Source organism: Solanum lycopersicum, chromosome 8 (genome assembly GCF_036512215.1).
Source record: "Solanum lycopersicum chromosome 8, SLM_r2.1".
Classification (NCBI taxonomy): domain Eukaryota; kingdom Viridiplantae; phylum Streptophyta; class Magnoliopsida; order Solanales; family Solanaceae; genus Solanum; species Solanum lycopersicum.
Window position 1 is genome coordinate 2,417,103 of NC_090807.1, and position 23,917 is coordinate 2,441,019.

Consider the following 23,917-nt stretch of genomic DNA (forward strand, 5'->3'; position numbering starts at 1 on the left):
ATTGAAATAAATTTTTCGCTTTTTATTCTCTTTTTTGTTTCTTGAATTTAAAAATTGTTCCCTTTTCTTTTCCACATAACAAATCTATGAATTACAACAAGTACATACTCAGTATAATTCATAACATGATCTAGAAAGGATTTTGTGTATACAGTCTTACTCCTACCTTGTGAATTGTAAATATAGAAAAGTTGTTTCTCATAGATATTCAGCTCAAATAAACATAAATTTCGAGATTGAACTATAACAATAAGTCTTTATTTCTGAGTTAAAAGAAAAGAACATTATATAAATTATGTTAAGTAAACCTGTTATAAACACAAAAGATGTCTACTCTAAAATCAAACTTTGAAATGTGTATCAAGAAGTAATTTCATAATTTACAAAACCATACAACAAAAAACTTGGGAAGAACAAAATTTACACAAGGGAAAATTCCCTCAAAATTCTAATTTTTTTTTTTTATAACAAAACATTAAAGCATGAGATTCTGTAGTTCAAACTCTGCACTGCTCAACTATGTATATGTATATGTTGAATCTCTGAAAGACACGAATTTGGTCTCGTGTTGTATCTCCTTTCAAAATAACAGGATTTTGAAGACCTTACAGGCTTGTCCGTCATATAAAACATTTTGAATCTACTGACTCTAGATCCTGGATTCGCCTGTGTCTTAAAGTACATATGTACATGGTGCTTCATTTCTGATTCCTAACTGAAAACACCAAATGATTTCTCGAACTCGCGTCTTATCATCTTTGAAAGTCCAACACATTCAGAATCCACTGACTCTAGGTCTTGGATTTCGCCTCTACCTTGAAGTACATATGTACACGAATACACTATGCTTCATTTCTGATTCCTAACTGTAAACACTAAAATCTTCGCGTTATTAATACCGACTCACTTACTTGTCATTCTTGATAAAATTAAAACTTATCTGAAAAGGCTGAACTCTTACTCTTCAATATCTAGCAGGATCTCTGGATGTACAGCGGCGGTGTTAACATTCAGGACTCTCTGGAGCTTTCTGTGATCGAATATTTCAACGTCTACCGAGAACATTGAGCTTACAGGCTTGTGATCAGATAGTCTTAACTCGGCTCGCTTGTAAAAGAGCTGTTTTATACCTTTCCCTGACCACAGTATACGGTCACACCTGCACGATATTAGGAAATACTCATTTCAACGTCTACTCTGAACGAATTTAACTTTTATGCACTGTCAGTACACTCTATGGATATAATAAAATAACTATACGTGATCGACCATAATAAGTGGGATTAGTAACATGATAAATAAGATCAGCAACATGCTACATCAGGTTAAAATACACTGATAGTGTAAAGAGCCTCTATAATGTCTGTGTATGTAAGTTAAATCCTATCAAAATATCGTGAGTCGTGACAATGTCTTGTTCGATTCCAAGATTTTGAAATTTGTTCATTTAAGAGAAATGTCACTTACCAAGCCGGCGATCTCTTCTTCTCCCCGTCTCTTGGAATCTCCCCGACATATCTATCTGTATTGATCTCATACTTGTATGTTGGTGCAAAGTTAATCGCCCCTTCCCTCCAACCGGCAAAGACATGTCCATTTCGAAGTTCTTTGATTAACTGCAAATGTAATGAATACGATTAGAGCTTAAGTTATATACATTAACAACACAAACAAATTTTATACATCTGGTGCAATTTTAAACCGGTTATAGCAGGTTCTTACTTCCGTTCCTGATTACCACCATATCATGTTTGACATTTAGAGTTAGTGATCAGTCTTACCTCGTCGTTGTTGAGAAGTTCATCCCATTGTTTTCTGGTGACTAGCTTCCGCACCTCAGCATCCAACATATTGATTCGATAATTCAAATCCCCGAACCAGAATATCTGACTGTTTACATTAAAGGATGGCGTATAAATTCTGTGTACAGATACTGCACATCTCATTTGAAATTAGAAAATACAACTCTTGGTTAGAACTTCAAGACATGCTATTTCTTGTTGAACAGAAAACACTGAGCAGTTATCGTCACGTCTAAATCTAGTACTCCATATAATTGAGAAAATCATCCATAGCATGAGAAATAATAATGTAAAAAGGATCAGATACTACATATGTCATGTTCAAGACCATAAGATTAAATGACGTTTTGTTACATTCTACATATCTTTAGTTTAAGACCACAAGATTCAATAATCTTACATCACTTCCTTAACTTCCGCGTCAAGTCAAAACCAGACAAACAAATTGATACGGAGGGAGTATAACTTACTCATGAGATGGAATTGTTTGTGGTTGATCTGCATCAGTGTCGAATACAGATGAGAAATGTGTACGCCTCATAATTTCGTTTACATCAGAGTTACGCCTTTGATCCGCCCTGTCCTTTTGGCCAGAAGTTAAATGTGAACAAACAAAGCATAGCCTTGACTGGAAAAGAGACATGCTCACAGAAACAGATCCCTGTATAGCACCATAAACTAGTATCAGCTTTATGTTTCATGTAAAGCAATAGGTTCAAGAAAATGCAAGACACGTAGCATCCCGCGTTCACGCAGGTTTCAGGGAAGGGCTGCACCCAATGGAACTTGACATAGACAGTCTATCTTCATGCAAGCATCAATATTGCTTCCACCCTTGAACCCGTGACCTATAGGTCATACAGAGATAACTTTACCTTTTCTCTGAGGCTCTCTCTCTTTAAACAGATTATATACTCTATTTACACGGTGTAATTTTCCGAATGAAATTCAATTATACTCTTTCATTACATGTAGCTCCGCCATCGTATATATGGTTGTGAACTAAGAGAATCTACTAGGGATTAGCACTCAAAAGTACTAGCTTAATATGATAACACATAAAGGATCTTCCAAATAGCCATTTTGATTAGAAGATACGAAAATAAGGGGGAATAAAGCTATGTTGCTCAACTCCCCAAAAGTGCCTCCTGATGAGTGTCGGATCCTCTAAAAATAGTGTATTTTTCAAGGATCAGACATGGGTTTGGCAGCATTTTTGGAGAATCCGAGCAACACAGGTATAAGGCCCTCAAAAGTTCATATGTCCTTTTTAACTTCAAGATTTCACTTTCGACAACTAATGAATGCTGATGTTTGATTCAATGAAGTTCTTGAAAGAGGAAGCAGTACCTTGTTTCCCATGTATCCCATAAGTCCAACTCCAACGGGGGAGACTTGCAAATTATTTATGTGCCTTCTCAACCTCCTACGCACCCAAATAGATACATATATCCCGACCATCTGTTTGCTAACAATACGGATATACCTCGGATGTGAATACACAGCATGTTTTAGAAGCGATGTTTCATCTTTGAACCCTGTGAATTCCTCGAAGAGATCATTTTCCTCGTCAAAAAGTTGATCGGAGCCATCAGAAAGAGCATCAAGAACTTCAGGTTCCTCTTGTTGATTCGTCCACAACGATCCCAAATCTTCGGTGCTTTGATGCCCTCTTTTTAACCTGCTACCATCTAATCCAACATCATAATTGCAAAAAGCAAGAGCACGGCTGCTCGATACTCTCCTCAACTTAAAAGTCGAAGAAAGGACCTGAGGTGTTGCATCGAGTGAACGTTCAGGCCAATCCAATCGACTATCACAATCAATGCCATATATTCTCTTTAATTGCAAGTTCCTCCTCAGGTTGATCATGTTATCTTCAGTGAAGCACGTGGTGTCCATCGACACTTCTGCCATTATATCTAGTGCAGTAGTAGTAGTTACCACACCAGCAATTATATCAGCTGCAGGAGAAGTCCTTAACACCGGAGACGGTGGAGCACTGTAACTCTTTAGCTTAGCCTCAGGCTCCACTGTCTTTCTGTTTAACGTTCTGCGTATGATCGTCTCCCATTTTGGAATTGGCCTTCTATTTTCTGCTCCCAGTACATTCCCAGCATTTAGAGGAACTACCTCTTGGAAACTGTAACGAGAAAATCACTATAAGTTGGAACTGATTTAGAACCAAAAGAATCTTTGGCTAGAAAACAAGATTTCGTTAGCTATGAGCTATTTAGCGATAGATTCACAATGAACTTCATAGTTCAATCGGTAAAGGCAAAGAGGAAGAGCGATACATGGATCAATTAAAACGGATAACATTGATGGAAAAGTATATACCCAAGGATGTATATATCAGCTGGTTCATTCATACAAAGCCACTCATCAATCTCGAGATCCTCATCTGGAAGTCTTCCAGCAACATTCCAAGTACCTATAGTAACTCTGAAGGGAAATTAGGGAATATGTAAGTCTCCGAGGAACGAAAAAATCTTATAACTTAGATACCAATATCACAAAAATCAAATCGAAACGAACTGAATTTAAAGCCAAACCTCACTTCTTTTGTATTAATATACTGAACTCTCAGAGTTTCTGATTTCCCTCTCCTGTGTCTCGATGAATACTTAGTTGAAATCTTCCCTGAGTAAAAATTCAAATTTTCAAACATAACTTCGAAAATAACTGAATATACTGGGGAAAAAATGCTATATCTAAGGGACAATGGAACCATATTAAGTGTATGTACGCCTCGACTATTCCATTAGTTACCTGCTACTTCTCACTTACATAGGTACCGGTTAACTACGGTCACCAAGGCTTATACAAATGGGAAAAAACTCACCTAGTATTTTTTTTAAGACGAAATTGCATCTTAACTTCTTACAACATTTAGACATGATCATGAAATCAAACACAACCAAAGTCATGATTGTAGTAGAGTATATATGTATGGCTTCGACTATTCCACCAGTTACCTGCTATCTCCCACTTACCTAGATATCACGTAACTCTGTCCGTTAAAGCTCTCAGGTAGATGGAAATAAATCACTAGTAACTTTTTTTTAAAAAGTCAAAATTGCATCCTAACTCCTCATCATATGAAAAATTTGGGTATTATTACCTGATGAAATAGTCGAGGCGTGTATAAGCTAGCCAAATGAATAAACCTGAAACTGAATTTCAAGTAGTACCTGAAGTTTGAGGCTGACAATCAGTAGGTTTTCCTGGTGATCTGTGCCAATGATCTTCATGCACCCTTTCATCTTTAAGTGAACAAACTACAATTTTTTCCAAAAAAAACAACTAAGCAAGAAATTTAAACAGAAACAACAAACATATTCGGTATAATCCCACGAGTAAACTCGAGTTTTTTATGTATATACATAGTCTTACCCTTACCTCGTAAAAAAGTAAAGAAACTGTGTTTCCGATAGACCTTCGGTTATGAAACTTTGAAAGAATAAAAAAACATACCATCGTCCTCACTCTCTGTCTCAGTATCAACTTCATCTTCACTAAAATCATTAAGTTTAGGCTGAATATTCAACCATTTCTTCATCACAATTGAAGGCCAAAATGCCTAAAATCATAATAAAAACAGATCACTCTTCAATATCACCACAACTAAGAAATATACTATATAATATATTTTTTTTTAAAAATAAATTAAAAAATACCTCTGATCTTTTTCCTCTTCTTGTTTTCATTTGCACAAGAAATAAAAAGTTGGAAACTTTTAGAAGTTAATGAAGTTCAACAAACACTAAATGCTAGTAAATGATATGTTTTCAAGAATGCCAAAGAGAGAGAAGGAAAAAAATGTGTCAACAAAAGACTTGGAACTTTTTTGCCAGTGTTGTTGGAGTTTCCATATGTATTTAAGGACCTTCTCTTAGACCATTTGACAAACAAGTTGCTTACCAACAAAACCGTCCTGGATCGATAAGTATTCATTCATTTTAACGTCTATGAGATAAGGTGAAGCATTTCAGAAATAATTTCAAGATTAATTTTATAATGTATAATTCAACATTATAATCTCAGGTTGAATTTATATCGTCAATCAAACACAAAATAAAATTAATCTCATCTTATCCTATCAAGCTCGAGATGAATTACTGCCATCGAACGACCCTTTAATATCTCGGATTGAAATCCTAATTATGAAATTGCCTTTATTAAAGAGTAAACCTTCTGACATTAGTCAAATTTTAGTATGATCTCAATATAAACACTAGACACAAAGTGTGAAAACAAAAAAATAAGTTATTACTAATTAAATTTTAATCGAATTCTAATACAGACACTAGAAATAATGAGTGAAACCAAAAAAATAAAAACAAGTTGTTACTAATTACAAAGAAGATTCTTACAATGACCAAATGGAACAGGACAGAAAAAAGTTATGGCCAACCTTACCATACATCAATTTACATCAATTTCCTCAACTTGCATTTTGTGTGTTTTTTTTTAAAAAAAAAAAAGATGGAATTTTTTTTTGTTAATGGTCCCAAAAATTGGTTCTTCTATGAGCTAAAAACAAAGGTGGTGAAATTGCTGAAATTTCAAGTAAACACACAAAAAAAAATAATTTAAAAAAGCATATAAAAATAAGAAAAGTCATTTTCAATCTTTAACAACTTTTTAGTACTAATTATATAAATTCAAATGACATATCCATGCCTAGTGGACTAACAGTAAAGGAAGATTTGTACTAATGTTTTTTTTTTTTCAATTTAAAAATCCATAAAACTAGAAAGACAACAAGTGATTAAGTCCAAGAATCACATAATTAATGGAATATTCAGAAAGATTAGGATCTAGTTAGATTAATTAATTATTAAGGTCATAATTCACTGTTGGTGACCAAAATCTTGGCTGGCAAGTGGCAACCCTTATATATATAAATAAAAATAATATAGAAAATTTATAACATGGTCTTTGCCATATACATCTCCATAATTTCACCAAGTCTCTCCTTCCTCAATTTATTAGTATCCTCCTATTTATTTTTTTTAAAAATAATATAATTTTGAGTATCTAACGGTCAGTAATAAAGTCATAATTTTTCATAGAATATTTAATATCTATTATTTATACATAATCAATAATTTTACTCGCAATCATTATAACTTCTGACTGTGTGATACCCTAGCCTTCAACTATACGACAGACTCGACTCGGCCTCTGACTGTGTTAAAGCCTTCAAATCACACGAGGGATGTAAACCGCACTATAGGTACTCGACTCAGAAGGCTTTGAAGTGGGATCGATCCTGAGTCATCCGTTTGAATAACAACCCTCCAAACCAACTAAATCATCCGAAGAACAAATTTAAACTTTTAAAATACTACTAATAGAGATAATTTAATAAAACAACTTAATTAATAACTTTTTGAAGGAGTATAAACTACAAATTAGACAAGTAAAAACTATAGAGGAAGTATTAGATAACCGAAATTTAGACAAATGGCCAATGTGACAAAATTATCTAGCAATTTTATCTTTACTTAAATTAAAATTCGATTTTTCACTATTTTGGGACAATTATCTAGCAATTTTATCTTTACTTAAATTAAAATTCATTTTTTCACAATTTTGAGACAATTATCTAGCAATTTTTATCTTTGCTTAAATTAAAATTTGATTTTCACAATTTTGAGACAAAATTATCTAGCAATTTTATCTTTACTTAAATTAAAATTCGATTTTTCTCAATTTTCACTCACTTCATCGTTAATATAAATATCACCAATTCTTTGCATCCTCCTCTCCACCACCAACACACACTTTTGTACGTATAAAATAATTTTATCGAAAGAATTTCAATTCGTTTCTTATTCTGATTCAGCCTTCTAATAATATATTTAGTATGATTTTAGGATGATAATGTATATACCATACTTCAATCTTAAAAAAGTAGACACATTTTTAAAAGGCATAATGTATATATTAGACTCTAAACTTGATTTCAAATTTTAATTTTGACCTCAAATTTTCATAGTGCATAAATAAGCACTTTAACTATCCCATCTTTCAATAAATAAACACGCGATTCCTAACTGGCAAAATGTGTGAAATGCACGCATTCTGCGCGAGTGAGGGGTAATTTTCGAGGCCCACAAAGGGGAAAAATACTGAAATGACAATTCTACCCTTAATGAATCTCTTTTATATTAATTAAAATTAATTTTAATTTTTTTAGTTTCAAAATGACACGTAAGATATTTAAAAAAAAAAAGTAAAATGTTTAGTTAGTTGATAGCTACTGATTGGCTCATTAATACACATGGGAGCGTTTGCATTTCACGTATTTTGGCTCCAAAAATTGCTAGTTTATTTATTGAAATATAAAATAGTTAAAGTGCCTATTTGTGTATTAAGCTTTGATTAATTAAGAATAAGCTAAAAATGGGGAGAAAAAAACATGCCACTTGTAAGAAAAGCCACCGACCAATTGATAGAATTTGAGATAATAAAATAAAGTTAATCATGACTTCATGGACATGATCTTAAAGACCCCACAATTAAGAAATATGTAATGAACCTTATTTATTGAGACAAAATATAAATGATTATTGTCTAAAATAATAGTAAGTCAAATTGATAATTTTAACAATTTGAATAGTTATATTATACTATATAGAATAAGAATAAAATGTATGGAAATAAAACAGCTGTAAACTTATAGGTCGGACGTTATACAAAATATTAGCATACGCGCATAAATGCTAGTCACATAAAAATGTATTAAAATTACTATCTCCGTCCCATATTATAAGTCACTCTTTTTTTAAAATAGTTAAATCACAATATTTGTTATTTAAAATTTATGTATAAAAAATATTATATTCTTTCCATTATATCCTTCTAAATTAATTAACTAATCTTGAAAATATATTTATTTTGATTAACCTTAAAAATCTACGACTAATTAAATAAGATCATAGGGGTAAAATTATCTTTTTTTCTTAATTTTAATGCAAATGCAAATAGACAAGGTGACTTATAATATGAGACGAAGAGAGTAATATTTTAATTTATCTATATAAATTATAAAAAAATTTATGTATTAGAATCGAAAGTGAAGTAATTAGTATACGAATAACTACACTTTTTATAACTTATTTATATATTATTATAATACATATATAACTTTAACCAGTTATTAAATCGCCATATTTGATTAGAAACATGATTTATATATAGATAGAGAGTTTGATTTGGAAAAAGTTGACTTTTGATTATTGCCATAGAAATACAGCTTGTGTCTATAGAAAGGTAAGTAGTGTGCTAATCATTATATTTGACAATAAATTCAGAGTTCGTGATGCACGATTTAAAGTTTGAAATTAAAAAGGTAATTTTTTTAAAAAAAATTAAACAGTAAATTAAAAAATATTTAATTAAAAAGCTTTTTTTCTCTTAAAAATTGCTGCTATAGCAGCATTTTTATATATATATAAAAAAAATTATGTTAAAGTTAAATCGCTGCTACAGCGATATTGGTTAAAAATATTTTTTAAAAATGTTTTGTTATTAGATGACTTTACTTCAAGGGATTTTGATAAAATAAAAAAATAAAAACATGAAATTTTTTTGATGTGTCTAATATTTCCTTTTTTAAAGTTTTTTTTCTAAATTCAATTTTTTATTATTATTATTTATATAATTCAATTTTCTCGTGCTTCAAATATTGTGTATACTGTCCAAAAAATGCTGCACCTGCAGCAATGTAAGAAAAAAGGAGTTAATCAGACTTAAAATTGTTGTCTTAAGCAGCGGTTTTTTATTAGAAATAAGAAAAAGTTTTTTGGATAAAATCGCTGCCTTATTTTTAACCTGTCAGATGAAATCGCTTTGTCGAAAGCAATTTTATTTATTTGATTATAAAAAAAGTTGATATGCTTTTTTTGAAATTTTTGATAATATTTTTTTGCTCTTTTAGGGTCGGACTCCACAATTCTATTCATTTCCTTAAAAGTATAATTTGATTGGATATCAATTTTATTTTTTTAAAAAAAAGTTAAATAAATAAAGAGGAGGATTAAAAAAAGATATGAAAGAAGAAATTCATATTTATTTTAAGAGTGTGAAATAGGCTAACGAGGAAGTATGTAATCAAATAATCGTTGAGATTTTCAGAAGTAACAGCGAAACTAATAAAATCTGTAGTATGTACAAGGATCAAATATTTAATTTTAGATGAGAATTTGAAAACATATTTTTTTATGTTATAAAAAGAACAGTAAAAAAATTATATATTTAAAAATATAAAAAAAATAAACTCTCTATATTTTAATTAAATCAATTAAACTAAAATATAAAAATAATAATATTTTGTCACGACCCAAATCCGAGCCGTGACTAGCACCCACGCTTACCCTCCTATGTGAGCGAACCAACCAATCTAAACTCTAACATTTCAATATAATATCAACAGTAAATAATGCGGAAGACTCAAACTCATTAAATAAAACCAATTCATTAACTTCTAAAATTCAACATCTATTATTCCCCAAAATCTGGAAGTCATCATCACAAGAACATCTATGATCAAATTTCTAAACTAGGAGTATTCTAAAAGCTAAAACAAGTAAAAGCTAGTCCATGCCGGAACTTCAAGGCATCAGGACATGAGGAAGAAGATCCAGTCCAAGCTAGAAGAATTAGCTCACCCTGAAGATCCGATGTGACGAAGACTGGCTAGAATTGCGGTTGAGTTGAAGATGACGGTACGTTTGCTGCACTCCACAAATGAACAAGAAGAAAACATAAAAGTAGGGGGTCAGTACAAACACAAGTACTGAGTAGGTATCATCGGCCAACTCAAAATAGAAAACAGTATATATTAAGCAATATCATAAAATCAACTAATATCCTTAGCATGCAGCATTTACAATTACCATAACCCTTGGTTACAACACCAAGCACATCAATGAGGACTCACGCCTCCCCATCATACTCATTTGGGAATTAGGTTCATTAAATTGAGTATATTAACATATTTCAAGATTCATTCTCTTTACTAATCCTGGTGTCGGAACGTGACACTCCGATCCTCATCATGCTATCCTGGTGTCGGAATGTGACACCCGATCCATATTCTATCCTGGTATCGGAACGTGGCACCCGATCCATATACTATCCTGGTGTCGGAACGTGACACTCCGATCCTCATATACTATTCTGGTACCGGAACGTGGCACCCGATCCATATACTATCCTGGTGTCGGAACGTGACACTCCGATCCTCATATACTATCCTGGTACCGGAACGTGGCACCTGATCCCCTAATCTCACTACTTTCGTTTATCAAGCCTTCCTTTATACCAAGGCATCATCATTAACAAAGTAGATTAGGGTTTCTTTTTCAAAATTTAGGATTCAATAGCTTCATCATGCTTATTTTATTACAATTACATAATCACATTCATGCAAGCATACAATTAAGCATATAGAAGGGTTTACAATACTACCCATACATATCATTCGCTATTAAGAATTTACTACGAATAGTATAAAAACCATAACCTACCTCCACCGAAGATTCGTGATCGAGCAAGCAGTTTCCCAAGCTTTGTTTCTCTCTTCCTCGTTCGATTCTCCCTCTCTCTCTTGTTCTTTCTATTTTCCTTTATTCCAACCCTCTTTCTTTTACCCTAATTAGTATATAATTAAGAATAAAAGATGACAATAATAACCCACTAATTAACTTAAGGTTACCTCTTTTAACCCCCAAGTAATTAGACTTATTAACATTAACCCTCTAACTTTATAATTAAAGTAGGAATAGTCCAAAACGTCCCTTAAAACGTGTAAAGAAATCCGACCCAGACTGGGATTACGCAACCTGCGACGGTCCGTCCTGCAGGTCGTCGCAAGGTTCAGAGAATGGATTTTCACTGAAGGCTCCGTGACGGTCCGTCATGCCTGTGACGGTCCGTCCTGCCATTCCGTCACGAAGTTCAGAGAGTCGATTTTCAGTACCCAATTTCAGAATTTCTAAGTGTTTTGAAACGAGACCCTGCGACGGTCCGTCGTGCCCATGACGGTCCATCGTGGGTTCCGTCGTCTCAGCCTGTTTTTCCAGAAATAAAATCTACTGCTCAAGATGACTAAACAGGTCGTTACATATTTTTAATATATACTTATAAATAAAATCTAAAGAAAATAAATGCATATTAAACTTACATTTTTCTTTGTGAAATCAAGAAATTATTTTTAATAATTTTTTTCTCGACTCAAAATATAATGAAAAATTTATTCAAAATAGGATGGCAAGAAAAACAAGGTTAAGGAATAAAATTGACAAAACAATCATTGTGGGACAAGATAGTAGAAATAATATAATCTCATTTCTTTTTTTAATTAATTACAGGATTTTTTTTTAACTTATTAGTTTGTACTGTATGCATAAAATTCGGTACATTTGACACCCATTCTTTTTTCTTTTTTTTTTCTTTTTTTAAAAATGATGTATTTGACTTTAAAAAATTGACAACTCTCTTCTCTATTTCTGTTGCCTTTTGTTGACTTTCTATTTGCTGCCCAAGAAAATAAGAAATAGAAAAAATGTTATTATTGAACGCACTTTTTACGAGATAGGACTAAGGTTACTAGAAAAAAAAGATTTTTTATAAATTTCTTAACAAATTATTTCAATTAAAAGTTGTATATGGTTAGAAAAATTATGTGTGTACGATAGTTTTTTTCGCTTCTTTGTATATATTTTAAACCTTTATTAAAAAATTTTGACTCTGTCTTTAAATAAAAAATAACTTTATCTAATTTTTTTAATATGAGTTTAATTAAATGATAGTAAATGACTTTATGTCATACCTAATGCACCATCACTTGAGACATCATGAAGATAATAACACATGTTATTATTATCTTTTTTTTAAGGAAAGAATTTTTTCCTTCTTTTATTTATAATGTTTGAGTCAGTTTACGCGTATCACAAGACTTTATGTATCTTTTTCTTCAAACCTATAAAACTAAGCATGTAAGTATGGACAGTTGCGTTGACGAACATGTTAATTGTCCATATTCGATTGACAATTATATCGAGAATACTAAAGTCATTATCGATATTTATATCTAATATTTTTGTATTATATTATTATGATAAATATAATATAATTATTATTATTATTTTATTATCGTAAAATAGTTACTACAAAAAATTTATTTGTTATAATGTTTGCTCCTTTTTGAAACTAAAATAATACTAAATTCTCAAATATAATAAAACGTCATTTTTTTTATAGATATAAAAATGAACGTTAATAACACTATTTATGAAATTCTATGTATATTTAATGTATTGTCATTTTCAGAAGCTTGTTTATCTAGTTGCAAAATTAGTCATCCAAAAAAGAAAAAAGATAAAATGGAAAATCAAAATCATTTTGTCTTCTTTTTAATTTCTTTTTCATCAATTTGGAAAAAAAAAATAAGCATGAATTTTTCTCCCGCTATCATTTCATACCAATCACATTGTTCTTTTTTTCTTTTTTCAAAAATAGAGTTTAAATTATATATATTAATATTATTAATGTAAAAAAAATGCATTATATACGGAATTTTTTTTAAATATAAAATTTATGAGTAATTATAAATATATAATAATGAAGGTTGGCTGTTACGATATGCAAATGTAATTCGATGCGTACCAATATGATCTTTTATTTGTTTTTTGCGTAAATCGTTTCTACTTTTATATTTAAAAAATGAAACTTTTAAAAAATACTCACTAGTTTATAAATTAATTATTTAGATACAATTTAGTTTGTAGTAATATGAATCTTATCATGTTTTGGTGCGTTCAAATACGTTTAAATACATGTATCTTTGTATACATGGATCAAAATTAAGTGTATTTTGTTCTGGATTCATTGTATCGTGGTGGATTCGCATGTATCCAAGATAAATAAGAAATCTCATTCACTTTCATTCCATCCCGCTCACCAACTCTCATGTGTCTGATATTCTAGATACATGTGAATTATACTAAATACACATACATGTATTTAGCGTGATTCACATATATCTGAAATACATAATTATCTCGTTTGTCTCTCGTGATTCACATATATCTGAAATACATAATTATCTCGTTTGTCTCTCTCTATTTTAGTATATCGTGTAGGAAAATAGATGTATCTTTAATATATGACAAAAAGACTCATAGTTAATAGCAAGATACGTAATTATTTAAAAATATAAATTGAGTCAGTATATACGATATGAGTGTATGTGTAATAAAATAGTGTTTTGGGGTTACGCAAATCTATATATTTTACTAGTTTCATATTATCATGTTAGATATGGATACTTTATTGTGTTAAATACCTAGTGCCTTTTCTCCTAATGACAGATTAGTAATATTAAACATTTTTTTTAATTATTTTTTTGTATAAATTAGATATATGGTAGCAATCAAACCAGCTTAGCACAATATATTTTAGTAGTCCCAATTGTATAAAAGTTGATTAATACATAACTTAAAAGTGATGGATCATAAAACCGCCCCATTAGCTTTAATCATAAAAGGAAAATTATTTGAGTCAATTTATTAGACTATTATTATACTCCATTTTAGTCGTTTTCAAGGGAAATTTCCATTCATTATTGATTTGTTCTTTTATTTGTTTTTGTTTTTTGTTGATCTTTTTGTATTTTTCCTTTTTGGGATAATTACACTTTTGGAGTTCTTAATTATTAAGAAATTCTAATTTTCGTCCACATAATATGCACCTTATATAAATATACTTAACATTAGAGTAAATAACTCAAGTATTTTTGGCCTCTCTACACAAAACAATAACATATTCACTCGAGTTTAGGGTATAGATATTTTTCAAATATAACCTCAACGATTTTAATTTTGGTTGAAATATGTATGATATTCATATTTTTATACATATATTAGCCTCTAATATGGAGTTATAGTGTTAATACATGTAGTACAACATGTAGATCATTGAATGATTTGATTGTTAGGTTGTGGAGCCTGATTAATATATATAACTGTTTACTTTGATTTATTATTTGTAACCAAAAATACTCTGTTTATTCTCTGTAACCAAAAATACTCGTCGTGGAAGTTTACTCACGGGGTGTTACCACGAAATATTAGTTTCTCTCTTTCTCTCTCTAGATTTCTCATCTGTTTCTCTTGAAAGTTCTTGTGTTCTTAATTCATCTAGTGTGTGTGTGTGTGAATTCGATCCTAATATTGACATGTAATAATTCGTGGAAACTCATAATCAGACAAATCAAAAGTAAAAGTCTCAATTAATTTAACATTAAACATACTTAACGTGAAATTACAAGGATTGAATTCATGATTATTATTTTCTAACAGAATTATGTTTACAAAAAAAATTGCATAATACACCATAAGACATGACTTAATAATGTGTTTACAAGCATGCATATTCGTCACGCATGGATAAAAGTGTAACGACCTGTTTAGTCGTTTTGAGCAGCAGATTTTATTTCTGGAAAAACTGGCTGAGACGACGGATCCCACGATGGACTGTCATGAGCACGACGGACCGTCGAGGGGTCTCGTTCCAAAACACTTAGAATTCTGAAATTTGGGTACTGAAATCGACTCTCTGAACTTCGTGACGGAATGGCAGGACGGACCGTCACAGGCAGGACGGACCGTCACAGGCGTGACGGACCGTCACAGACCCTTGGTAAAAATCTAGTCTCTGAACTCTGTGACGGACGTGCAGGACGGACCGTCACAGGCTGCATAATCCCAGGCTGGGTCGGATTTCCTTAAATGTTTTAAGGGACGTTTTGGACTATTCCTGCTATAATTATAAATTTAGTGGGTGAATATTAATAATCCAATTTCTTGAGGTTTAAAGGAGATAACCTTAAATTAATTAGTGGGTTACTTTTGTCATCTTTTATACTTAATTATATGCTAATTAGGGTAAAAGAAAAAGGGATTGAATAAGAAAAACAGAAAGAACAGAGAGAGGGAGAACGATTGATCGAGAGAGAGGAAAAACGAAGCTTTGGGGAATTTGCTTGCTTGATCACTAATCTTCGGTGGAGGTAGGTTATGGTTTTTATGCTATTCGTAGTAAACTCTTAATAGAGAATGATATGTATTGGGTAGTGTTGTAAACCCTTCTATATGCTTAATTATGTGTTTGCATGTTGTGATGATATAATTGTGATGAAATAAGCATGATGAAACTATTGAATCCTAAATCTTGAAAATCTCTTGTTAATGATGATGCCTTAGTATAAAAGAAGGCTTGATGAACTAAAGTAATGAGAATGATGATGTCTTAGTATAAAAGAAGGCTTGATGAACTAAAGTAATGGGATTGATGATGCCTTTGTATAAAAGAAGGATTGATGAATTAACAGAATGAGATTAGTGGAGCGGGTCACGAACCGACACGTAGAATTAGGGGATCGGGTGTCACGAACTGACACGTAGAATTAGGGGATCGGGTGTCACGAACCGACACGTAGAATTAGGGGATCGGGTGTCACGAACCGACACGTAGAATTAGGGGATCAGGTGTCACGAACCGACACGTAGAATTAGGGGATCGGGTGTCACGAACCGACACGTAGAATTAGGGGATCGGGTGTCACGAACCGACACGTAGAACTAGGAGATCGGTGTGTCACGTTCCGACACATAGTAGTAGGGGAGCGGAGTGTCACGTGCCGACACAAGAGGAATAAAGATAATGAATCTTGAAATTATGGTAATAAATTCGAATGAAAGGAACCTATTTCCCAAATGAGTATGATATGGAGGCTTGAGTCCTCATGAGTGTACTTGACGTTATTTATCAAAGATTCTTGTACATGATGTTGCTACAGATTGAGTATTGTAGTTGATTTATGATATTATCTGATATATACTGTTTTTTATTTTGAGTTGGCCGATGATATCTACTCAGTACCCGTGTTTTGTACTGACCCCTACTTGTATGTTTCTTTTTGTTAAATTGTGGAGTGCAGCAAACGTGCCGTCGTCTTCAACTCAACCGCAACTCTAGCCAGTCTTCATTACACAGGATTTCAGGGTGAGCTAACGTTTCTAGCTTGGACTGGATCTTCTTCTTCATGTCTCAATGCCTTGAAGTTCCGGCATGGACTAGCCTTTTATTTATCCTAGCTTTTTAGATACTCTTAGAATTAGTAATTTGAGGATAGATGTTCTTGTGATGATGACTTCCAGATTTTGGGGATATTAATTGATAAATTTTAGAAGTTGTTAATTGATTTCGTTAATGAGTTTTAAGTCTTCCGCATTATTTTCTGTTATTATTGGTAAACGATTGGGGTTAGATTGGTTGGTTTGCTCACATAGGAGGATAAGTGTGGGTGCCAGTCGCGGCCCGATTTGGGTCATGACAAAAAGTAAATGAAAAAAAACAATTCTTTTTTCAATTAGATCTACTCAGAAAGTCTTTTACGCACAAGGTGTCATTTTACCGAAAAAAATTATGATATAATGTATGTAGATATTATCGACGAAAGAGTGTAAAAGATAAATCAAGTCCTTAAATGTATCTCAAAGGGCATATAATTTATAATTTGTCAATAATAGAAGTAATTTCTTTTGTTTGTAATTTTCATATTACATTAATATTTATTTGGTACACATATTTTCATCTTTATTTTTTTTTTATAACCAAATACAAGTGAGAAAATTATGTTTGGTGAAATAAAATACAAATGACCAATCACAAAAGAGAAACTCAAGATGAAATGCCATAGGAACAAAGAAGATACAAGAACAACCAATAAGTAGATGTAAAATAAAGTAAAATCATATACATATATTTAGGACCACAAAACACACTAATTTGAGTAGTGCATATATACATATATATATATATATATATATATATATATATATATATATATATATATATAAAACAAATAAATGGATATGGTCCATAGTCTATATAAAGAGACAAAAGGGTAATTCCTCATAGAAAAAATAGACTAGGGAAATTTTTACCTTTTTTAAAAATAGATTAGGGTTCAATGATGTTTTTCTTTTAAATCTAGTGTTCACTTTGTAAGTAATCTAGATTTGTGTCTATGAAGTCCATTAGAAAGGGAAAATATATTTTCTTCTAGATCTCATCTGGAAAATTAGAATTAAATCGAAAGTAATCTTATTCATTCCATCACAGTTGTTAATAACAAGAACAATTATGTCATTTTAATTTTGTCTTCACTCGTAATTTAACCTCTAGATCCATCCCTACGAACAACTCGAGTTGTTATAATAGACCAACATGGTTTGTTATGTGTAAACCAATGAGTTAATTAAGAAATATACCAATGAGAAAAAAAATACATAGGAAAATATGTATTGAATAGGACTTGCACTTGTATAGGAAGAGTTTGAGACGTCTCTAAATTCAATATTTGGAATATTGAACAACATTTATAGTAATAATAATAATACCTACTAAAAATAGACTATATATTAAAATAAAACCGTCCATAAATATAAAAGCAATAAGTTTACCTTACTTAAAGGCAATAAAATGTTATAGTATTATTTACGAGTTGAATTGTGGTCCTTCATCATGTACGAATTGATTTTAAAATATGTAGTTAATAACTAGTATGTACCATGACTCCATGAGGTCACAATCTAAATGTTATAACTTATATATATAAAATTAATGTCTTTTTTTTTTTGTTTAACCATAGATATTATATCTCTAATTCCTATTTCTTTTTGTAGTATAAATGATAATATCCTTAAACTATTTGAAATAGATCATGTTTACCCTTAAATTATATTTCGGTTCAAAACTATTCTTTTCGTCAAAGTATTAGGTCAAAAATGTTCTTATTATGGAAGTTGTTGAATGTCACATTGCACGCTAATAGGGTTCCACTGCCACATAGACTAAACGGAAAAGGGTCAAAAATATCCTTAAACTATCTAAAATAGCTCATATTTACCCTTAAACTATATTTCGGCTCAAAACTACTATTCCCGTCAAACAATTGAGTCAAAAGAACTCTTCTTATTAATGAAAGCTGTTAAATGTCAAGTGGATGCCACATTGCATGCCAATAGGGTTCCACTGACACCTAAACTAAATTCAAATTACTCCCCCCTCCCCCATTTTATATTTTCCAGAAACAATTTCACCCCTTCTCCCTCATTTTGTGGCTAGGATTTCATAGTTTTATTCATGGCTGGGTTTCAAAGAGAATATTTGTGGTTGTATGTTAGTAAATATTTTTTTTTATTTTATTATGTTTACGGTTTCAAAGCATGATAGTTAAGATTTCACCCCTTCTTCCTCATTTTTTGGCTAGGGTTTCATAGCTTTCTTTGGGATTGGGTTTCAAAGGGATATTCGTACTTGTAGGTTAGTAAATCTTTTTTCTTATTTTATTATGTTTACGGTTTCAAAGCATGATAGTTAGGATTCCATAACTTTTCCCTCATTTCCCGGCTAGATTTTCATAACTTTCTTCGGAGTTGGGTTTCAAAGCGGATATTCATGGTTGTATGTTACAAAATTTTTTTAATTATTTTATTATAATAAGAAGGGCACATTTGACCCAATAGTTTGACCGAAAGGGTAATTTTGAACCAAAATATAATTTAATGATAAATATCAGCTATTTCGAATAATTTAAAGATATTTTAAACCCTTTTCGTTTACAGAAATAACGTCCATATTTTTGTTGTTGTTTAACCATAGATATTATATCTCTAATTCCTATTTCTTTTTTTTTTTTTAGTATAAATGATAATTGACCACCAATACAACATTTGGTTTATTACAATTAGGTTCCCCTCAAATTTAAATCATTTTATAAAGTCTAATCAAATGTTTCATGAGAATAAGCTCCCTTTTTAATAAATATATTCCATGTTTTAATTACCTTTTATTGTCATCCTTTTTAACAATTTAATATATACTATCACTCAACATTTGGTTTATTACTCTATATGTTATGGGTTAAGTTCGATTCGAAAAAAAATTATTCTGATAAATTATAATATTATTGATTGGTGAATTATTTATCATACTAGAAATTAATTCACATTTAATATATTTTTCTTTTTTAATGATATAATATTATCAATTGTCACCTTATTCTAAAACAATCTAAATTTTCTGACTAGAAAACAAACAAAATATCTGAACTTTTATTACTTGGCAAAATTACAATAATACACTTATAACAACTATACTTATTTTAAAAAAGAGCCAATATACTCTTCTCTTTTTTCATATGACAAATTTAATCAACAAATAACATAAAAACAAATTTTTGCTTACAAATTATACAAAATCATTATACGATAGTAATTTACGTTAACTGCTTATCCAAAATTTAATGCATCTTTTCATCAACAACAATTATTGATAATAATTTTGAAATTATCAAACTGAGAAAAGGACAACCTCTTGTTCCCGTTCCGTTATTAATCCACTTGTATTCCAGAATCATATGTTTCACCACCTTTCCAATTTTGAGGAATATTATTTAAAGGAATAATCCATTTTTCATCTCCATCATCAGAACTCAATAACATTCTTATTTGCAATTGTCCTTTTGGTGGTGATGAACTTGTCCATACTGCGCCACGTGTCCTATCCAATAATTTGCACACAAAATTTTCTGTCTGCATATTTGATAAATCAATATATTTTCAAAGTTTGGTGTATATGCTCGAGAAAATGCACAAGTACCCTTTCAATTTATGTCGAAAATTTTAAAGACACACTTATACTATACTAAGGTTTTATTACCTCTGAACTTATTTTATAAGTAATTTTCTACCCCTTTTCAGCCTACGTGGCATTAGCTTGAAAAAAAATCAACCAGTATTGGGCCCACAAGATAGTGTCACATAGACCGAAAAGAGGTTATAAATTATTAATAAAAAAAATTCAGGAGGATAATAGGATCTTAGTATAGTATAAGTGTGTCTCTGAGATTTCGAGCAAAGATTGAGAGGGATACTTGTACATTATCTTTATATACAAAATTAAGGATTCAAATATACGAGTTCGATAAAATTCAAATATATCGTATAGGTGCTTTTAAAAGATTGATTATGTTTAGGAGTCTAGTATTTATTAGTACTTGAGGTTGTTGTAAAAGTAATATCTCAAATTGTCATTAAAAATATATATTATCAGTATATATAAGTTAAATTCGTACCTCACACAATTGAACTGCGGAAATATCAGTTTTGCCTTGTTGATACCATATAACAAAAGCCAAATAATAAGGATTATCACTACTCTCATCAATCTTGAATGTAATATTCTTATTTGGATAGCTACAAGAAACCCTGTTAATAAATTGATACGAATGTTTAATTAATAGAAAAATATATCATATAACATGATAGATTAATGATTCCATAGCAAACATGATTATTACAAATGAAATATTTTTATAGAACGATACGTAATTGTTATAGAAAAATCTGACTATAATAAACGGTATTGGTTATCTCAATACTGCTATATCAAAACGTTGCAATATAGAAAACACATAATAACAACAACAAAAATATAATTCTTGATAAAAAGGGTTTAAAATATGAAGAACTAAACACACAATTTAATTGTGTGACTTTGACATCTACTATATATATATACATACATACAACTTTACTATGTATAAATAGTAATATTTTTCGCCAAAGAACCTCCTAACAGAAGGTTGGCTCTGCCCCTATATATACATATAACATAACATGAAAGATCGTTTTCACAGCAAACATGACTATTATTATGAAATATTATTATAGAAGTTGACTGTTATAGAGAGATTTGACAGTAAAATAAAATAGGAAAAATAATAATTATGAAATGAATATTATATACCTTCTATATTCAATGCCCACATTACCAAGTGATAATAGAGAAGAAGCAGCATCTTTTGTTTGGGCCATACGTGAAAAAGCCCGTTGGCTTAAAATAAAATCTGTGCTATCACTTGCTCCATGATCAGTAATTACCACAGTAACTCCATTTTCTGAACAGTAATTACTGTTTGTACACCTCACCTATAATTTACGATCAACGGTGATTTCAGAATTTAAAATTTATAGATAGACGATGAATTTAATTGATATACAATAATATCGGATTTTGACGTTAGGGTTAGTGGTTTGATCAGGAATTTTTCTAAGAGGTCGACTGATAGGTTGTTGAAGTTGAGTTATGTAAGTATATATATCACGTTTGATAATTGAATTTAATAAGTAATTTTTATCATTTTTATGAGGGCAACTTTCACATATAACAAATAAAAAATTCATATTTGTATGCTGTAGCAAAGTTTGCATAATTGCGCTCCATAGCAAACATAGAAACGGTATAATTCACTATAGATATACAATTGAAGCAAATTGTATAAAACGAGAAAGAGAAAAACACTTGGGTAGAGAACTGTATAAAAATGAAGTGTATAAAACGAATTGTATTATTATAAGTGTATAGAACGATTATATACAATTTGAATTTGTATAAAATGAGAAAGAGAGAAAGACAAAAGAGACTTGACAAGGAATATACAATTGAATAAAATTGTATAAAACGAGAAAGAGAGAATTTAGATACAATTTGAAAATTGTATAAAACGAGAAAGAGAGAAAGGCAAAAGAAACTGGGCAAGGGAGTATTTTTATTGTATAATTATAAGTGTATAGGACGAAAATATATGTACTTGCATGTATATATACAATTTTCTCACGCTTTATATAAACCGAAATGCAATTTATACATTTTGCTTCTATTTGTATAAGTGAGAAAGGCGAGGGTGGCGAGCGAAATTTTGGAGAGTGGCGAACGAGATCTGGAAGAGGGGAGAGAAGGAAATAACAATATATGTATTTATACAATTTTTTTTCTCTGCTTTATACAATTAGAAACAATTTTTATACACTTGTGTTTGTATAAAAAGTGAGGAAGCGAGTGAGAGATTGAAAGAGAGTGGCGAGCCAGATATTTAGGAGAGAGGTGTCTGACAATTTTTTGCAAACGTTTGCTACGGAGCACAATTAACTCAAACCCTAAACTACTCTATTTATTTTAGGTTATTAATTTACTATTATATACAATTTTCTCTTTTTATAATTATATTTTTTCGTATACGTATAAAACTTTTTAAAATTATACCTGATAGCATGCACCACATCCTAGACCGTCACGATAAAGATCTGATGCTGCCGATACATCTCCACCGTTGATTGTTGCTCCAAAAGTACCAAATCCACAAGCACCAGCTGCATATATTTAAACAGAATAATAAATTATTAAATATGTCAAAATTCAAAATTATAAGTTGTCTTTCACTTATTTAACTTTTTTTATATTTGATTATAATTGAATCGAAAATATTATTTTTTTTAAAAAATAACATGTGTGGTGAGGGTTATAAGATGGAGTATCGAACCATCGTTAATAAAGTCAAAATTCATGTAGCAAATGAGTTTGACTATTATCTTACCTTTATAAAAATAATATTATCGTAAAAATATTTAATTTAGATAAAGTGATATATGGATAGTGGAGGCATGGGCAGATGGAGCTTTGAGATATTGAATTCATTTGAAAATAATATTTTTGACATAAATTTAAAACTTCATTAACATTACTGAAAAAAATAATAATTCATAAAGTTACGTAATAACTGAAAAAAATTGAATTCATAAAGTTAAGATTTTGAAATTTTTTTTTTTTATTTCTATCAGAAAAAATTGATTTCTCAAAATTTTAAGAAATTCGTCATTCTAAAGAAAATAATTTTCAAAAATATTATGACCAACGGAAATTCATTTTTACGAAAATATTCTTACTTTCTGTTCCTTTTTCTTCTGAATTTGGATAATAAGCTGCTCGAGATTGGATGAAATTTTGAGCATTTCCCAAATAAACTTGCATGAAAATTACTAATAAAAATGTGGAAAATATTTCAAGAGGTGCCATTTGAGAAAAGTGAGTAACAAAATAAATTATTATAATTTGCAAAGGAATAAAAATAAGTTGTTGTTAATGATATTGTTGATGGCATTTAATGAGTATTTATAGTAAAGTTTAGTTAA

At 30.6% G+C, this 23,917-nt stretch overlaps 2 protein-coding genes across 3 annotated transcripts; both read right to left on the reverse strand.

Moving 5' to 3' along the window:
* Positions 1 to 256: 256 nt before the first annotated feature.
* On the reverse strand, positions 257 to 6,757 carry LOC101257984 (type I inositol polyphosphate 5-phosphatase 2-like). Of its 2 annotated transcripts, none has more exons than XM_010326265.4 (11): positions 5,483 to 6,757; positions 5,280 to 5,385; positions 4,997 to 5,083; positions 4,358 to 4,445; positions 4,143 to 4,247; positions 3,153 to 3,945; positions 2,273 to 2,463; positions 1,782 to 1,890; positions 1,468 to 1,616; positions 962 to 1,159; positions 257 to 866 (listed from the first exon to the last, which is right to left on the reverse strand). In XM_010326265.4, exons 1-11 carry the CDS (start codon positions 5,510 to 5,512, stop codon positions 863 to 865), a joined length of 1,860 nt encoding a protein of 619 aa, XP_010324567.1. In that variant the 5' UTR covers positions 5,513 to 6,757; the 3' UTR covers positions 257 to 862. The 2 variants fall into 2 exon arrangements, with proteins under 2 accessions (XP_010324567.1, XP_010324566.1); XM_010326264.4 differs by having other exon boundaries at positions 257 to 875; positions 5,483 to 6,677.
* A 13,224-nt stretch (positions 6,758 to 19,981) lies between these two features.
* Positions 19,982 to 23,868, reverse strand: LOC112941995 (expansin-like B1). Its single transcript, XM_069287956.1, has 5 exons — positions 23,672 to 23,868; positions 22,992 to 23,098; positions 21,696 to 21,877; positions 21,022 to 21,154; positions 19,982 to 20,479 (listed from the first exon to the last, which is right to left on the reverse strand). The coding sequence occupies exons 1-5, from the start codon at positions 23,799 to 23,801 to the stop codon at positions 20,279 to 20,281; spliced, it is 753 nt and encodes a 250-aa protein (XP_069144057.1). The 5' UTR covers positions 23,802 to 23,868; the 3' UTR covers positions 19,982 to 20,278.
* Positions 23,869 to 23,917: the final 49 nt, after the last annotated feature.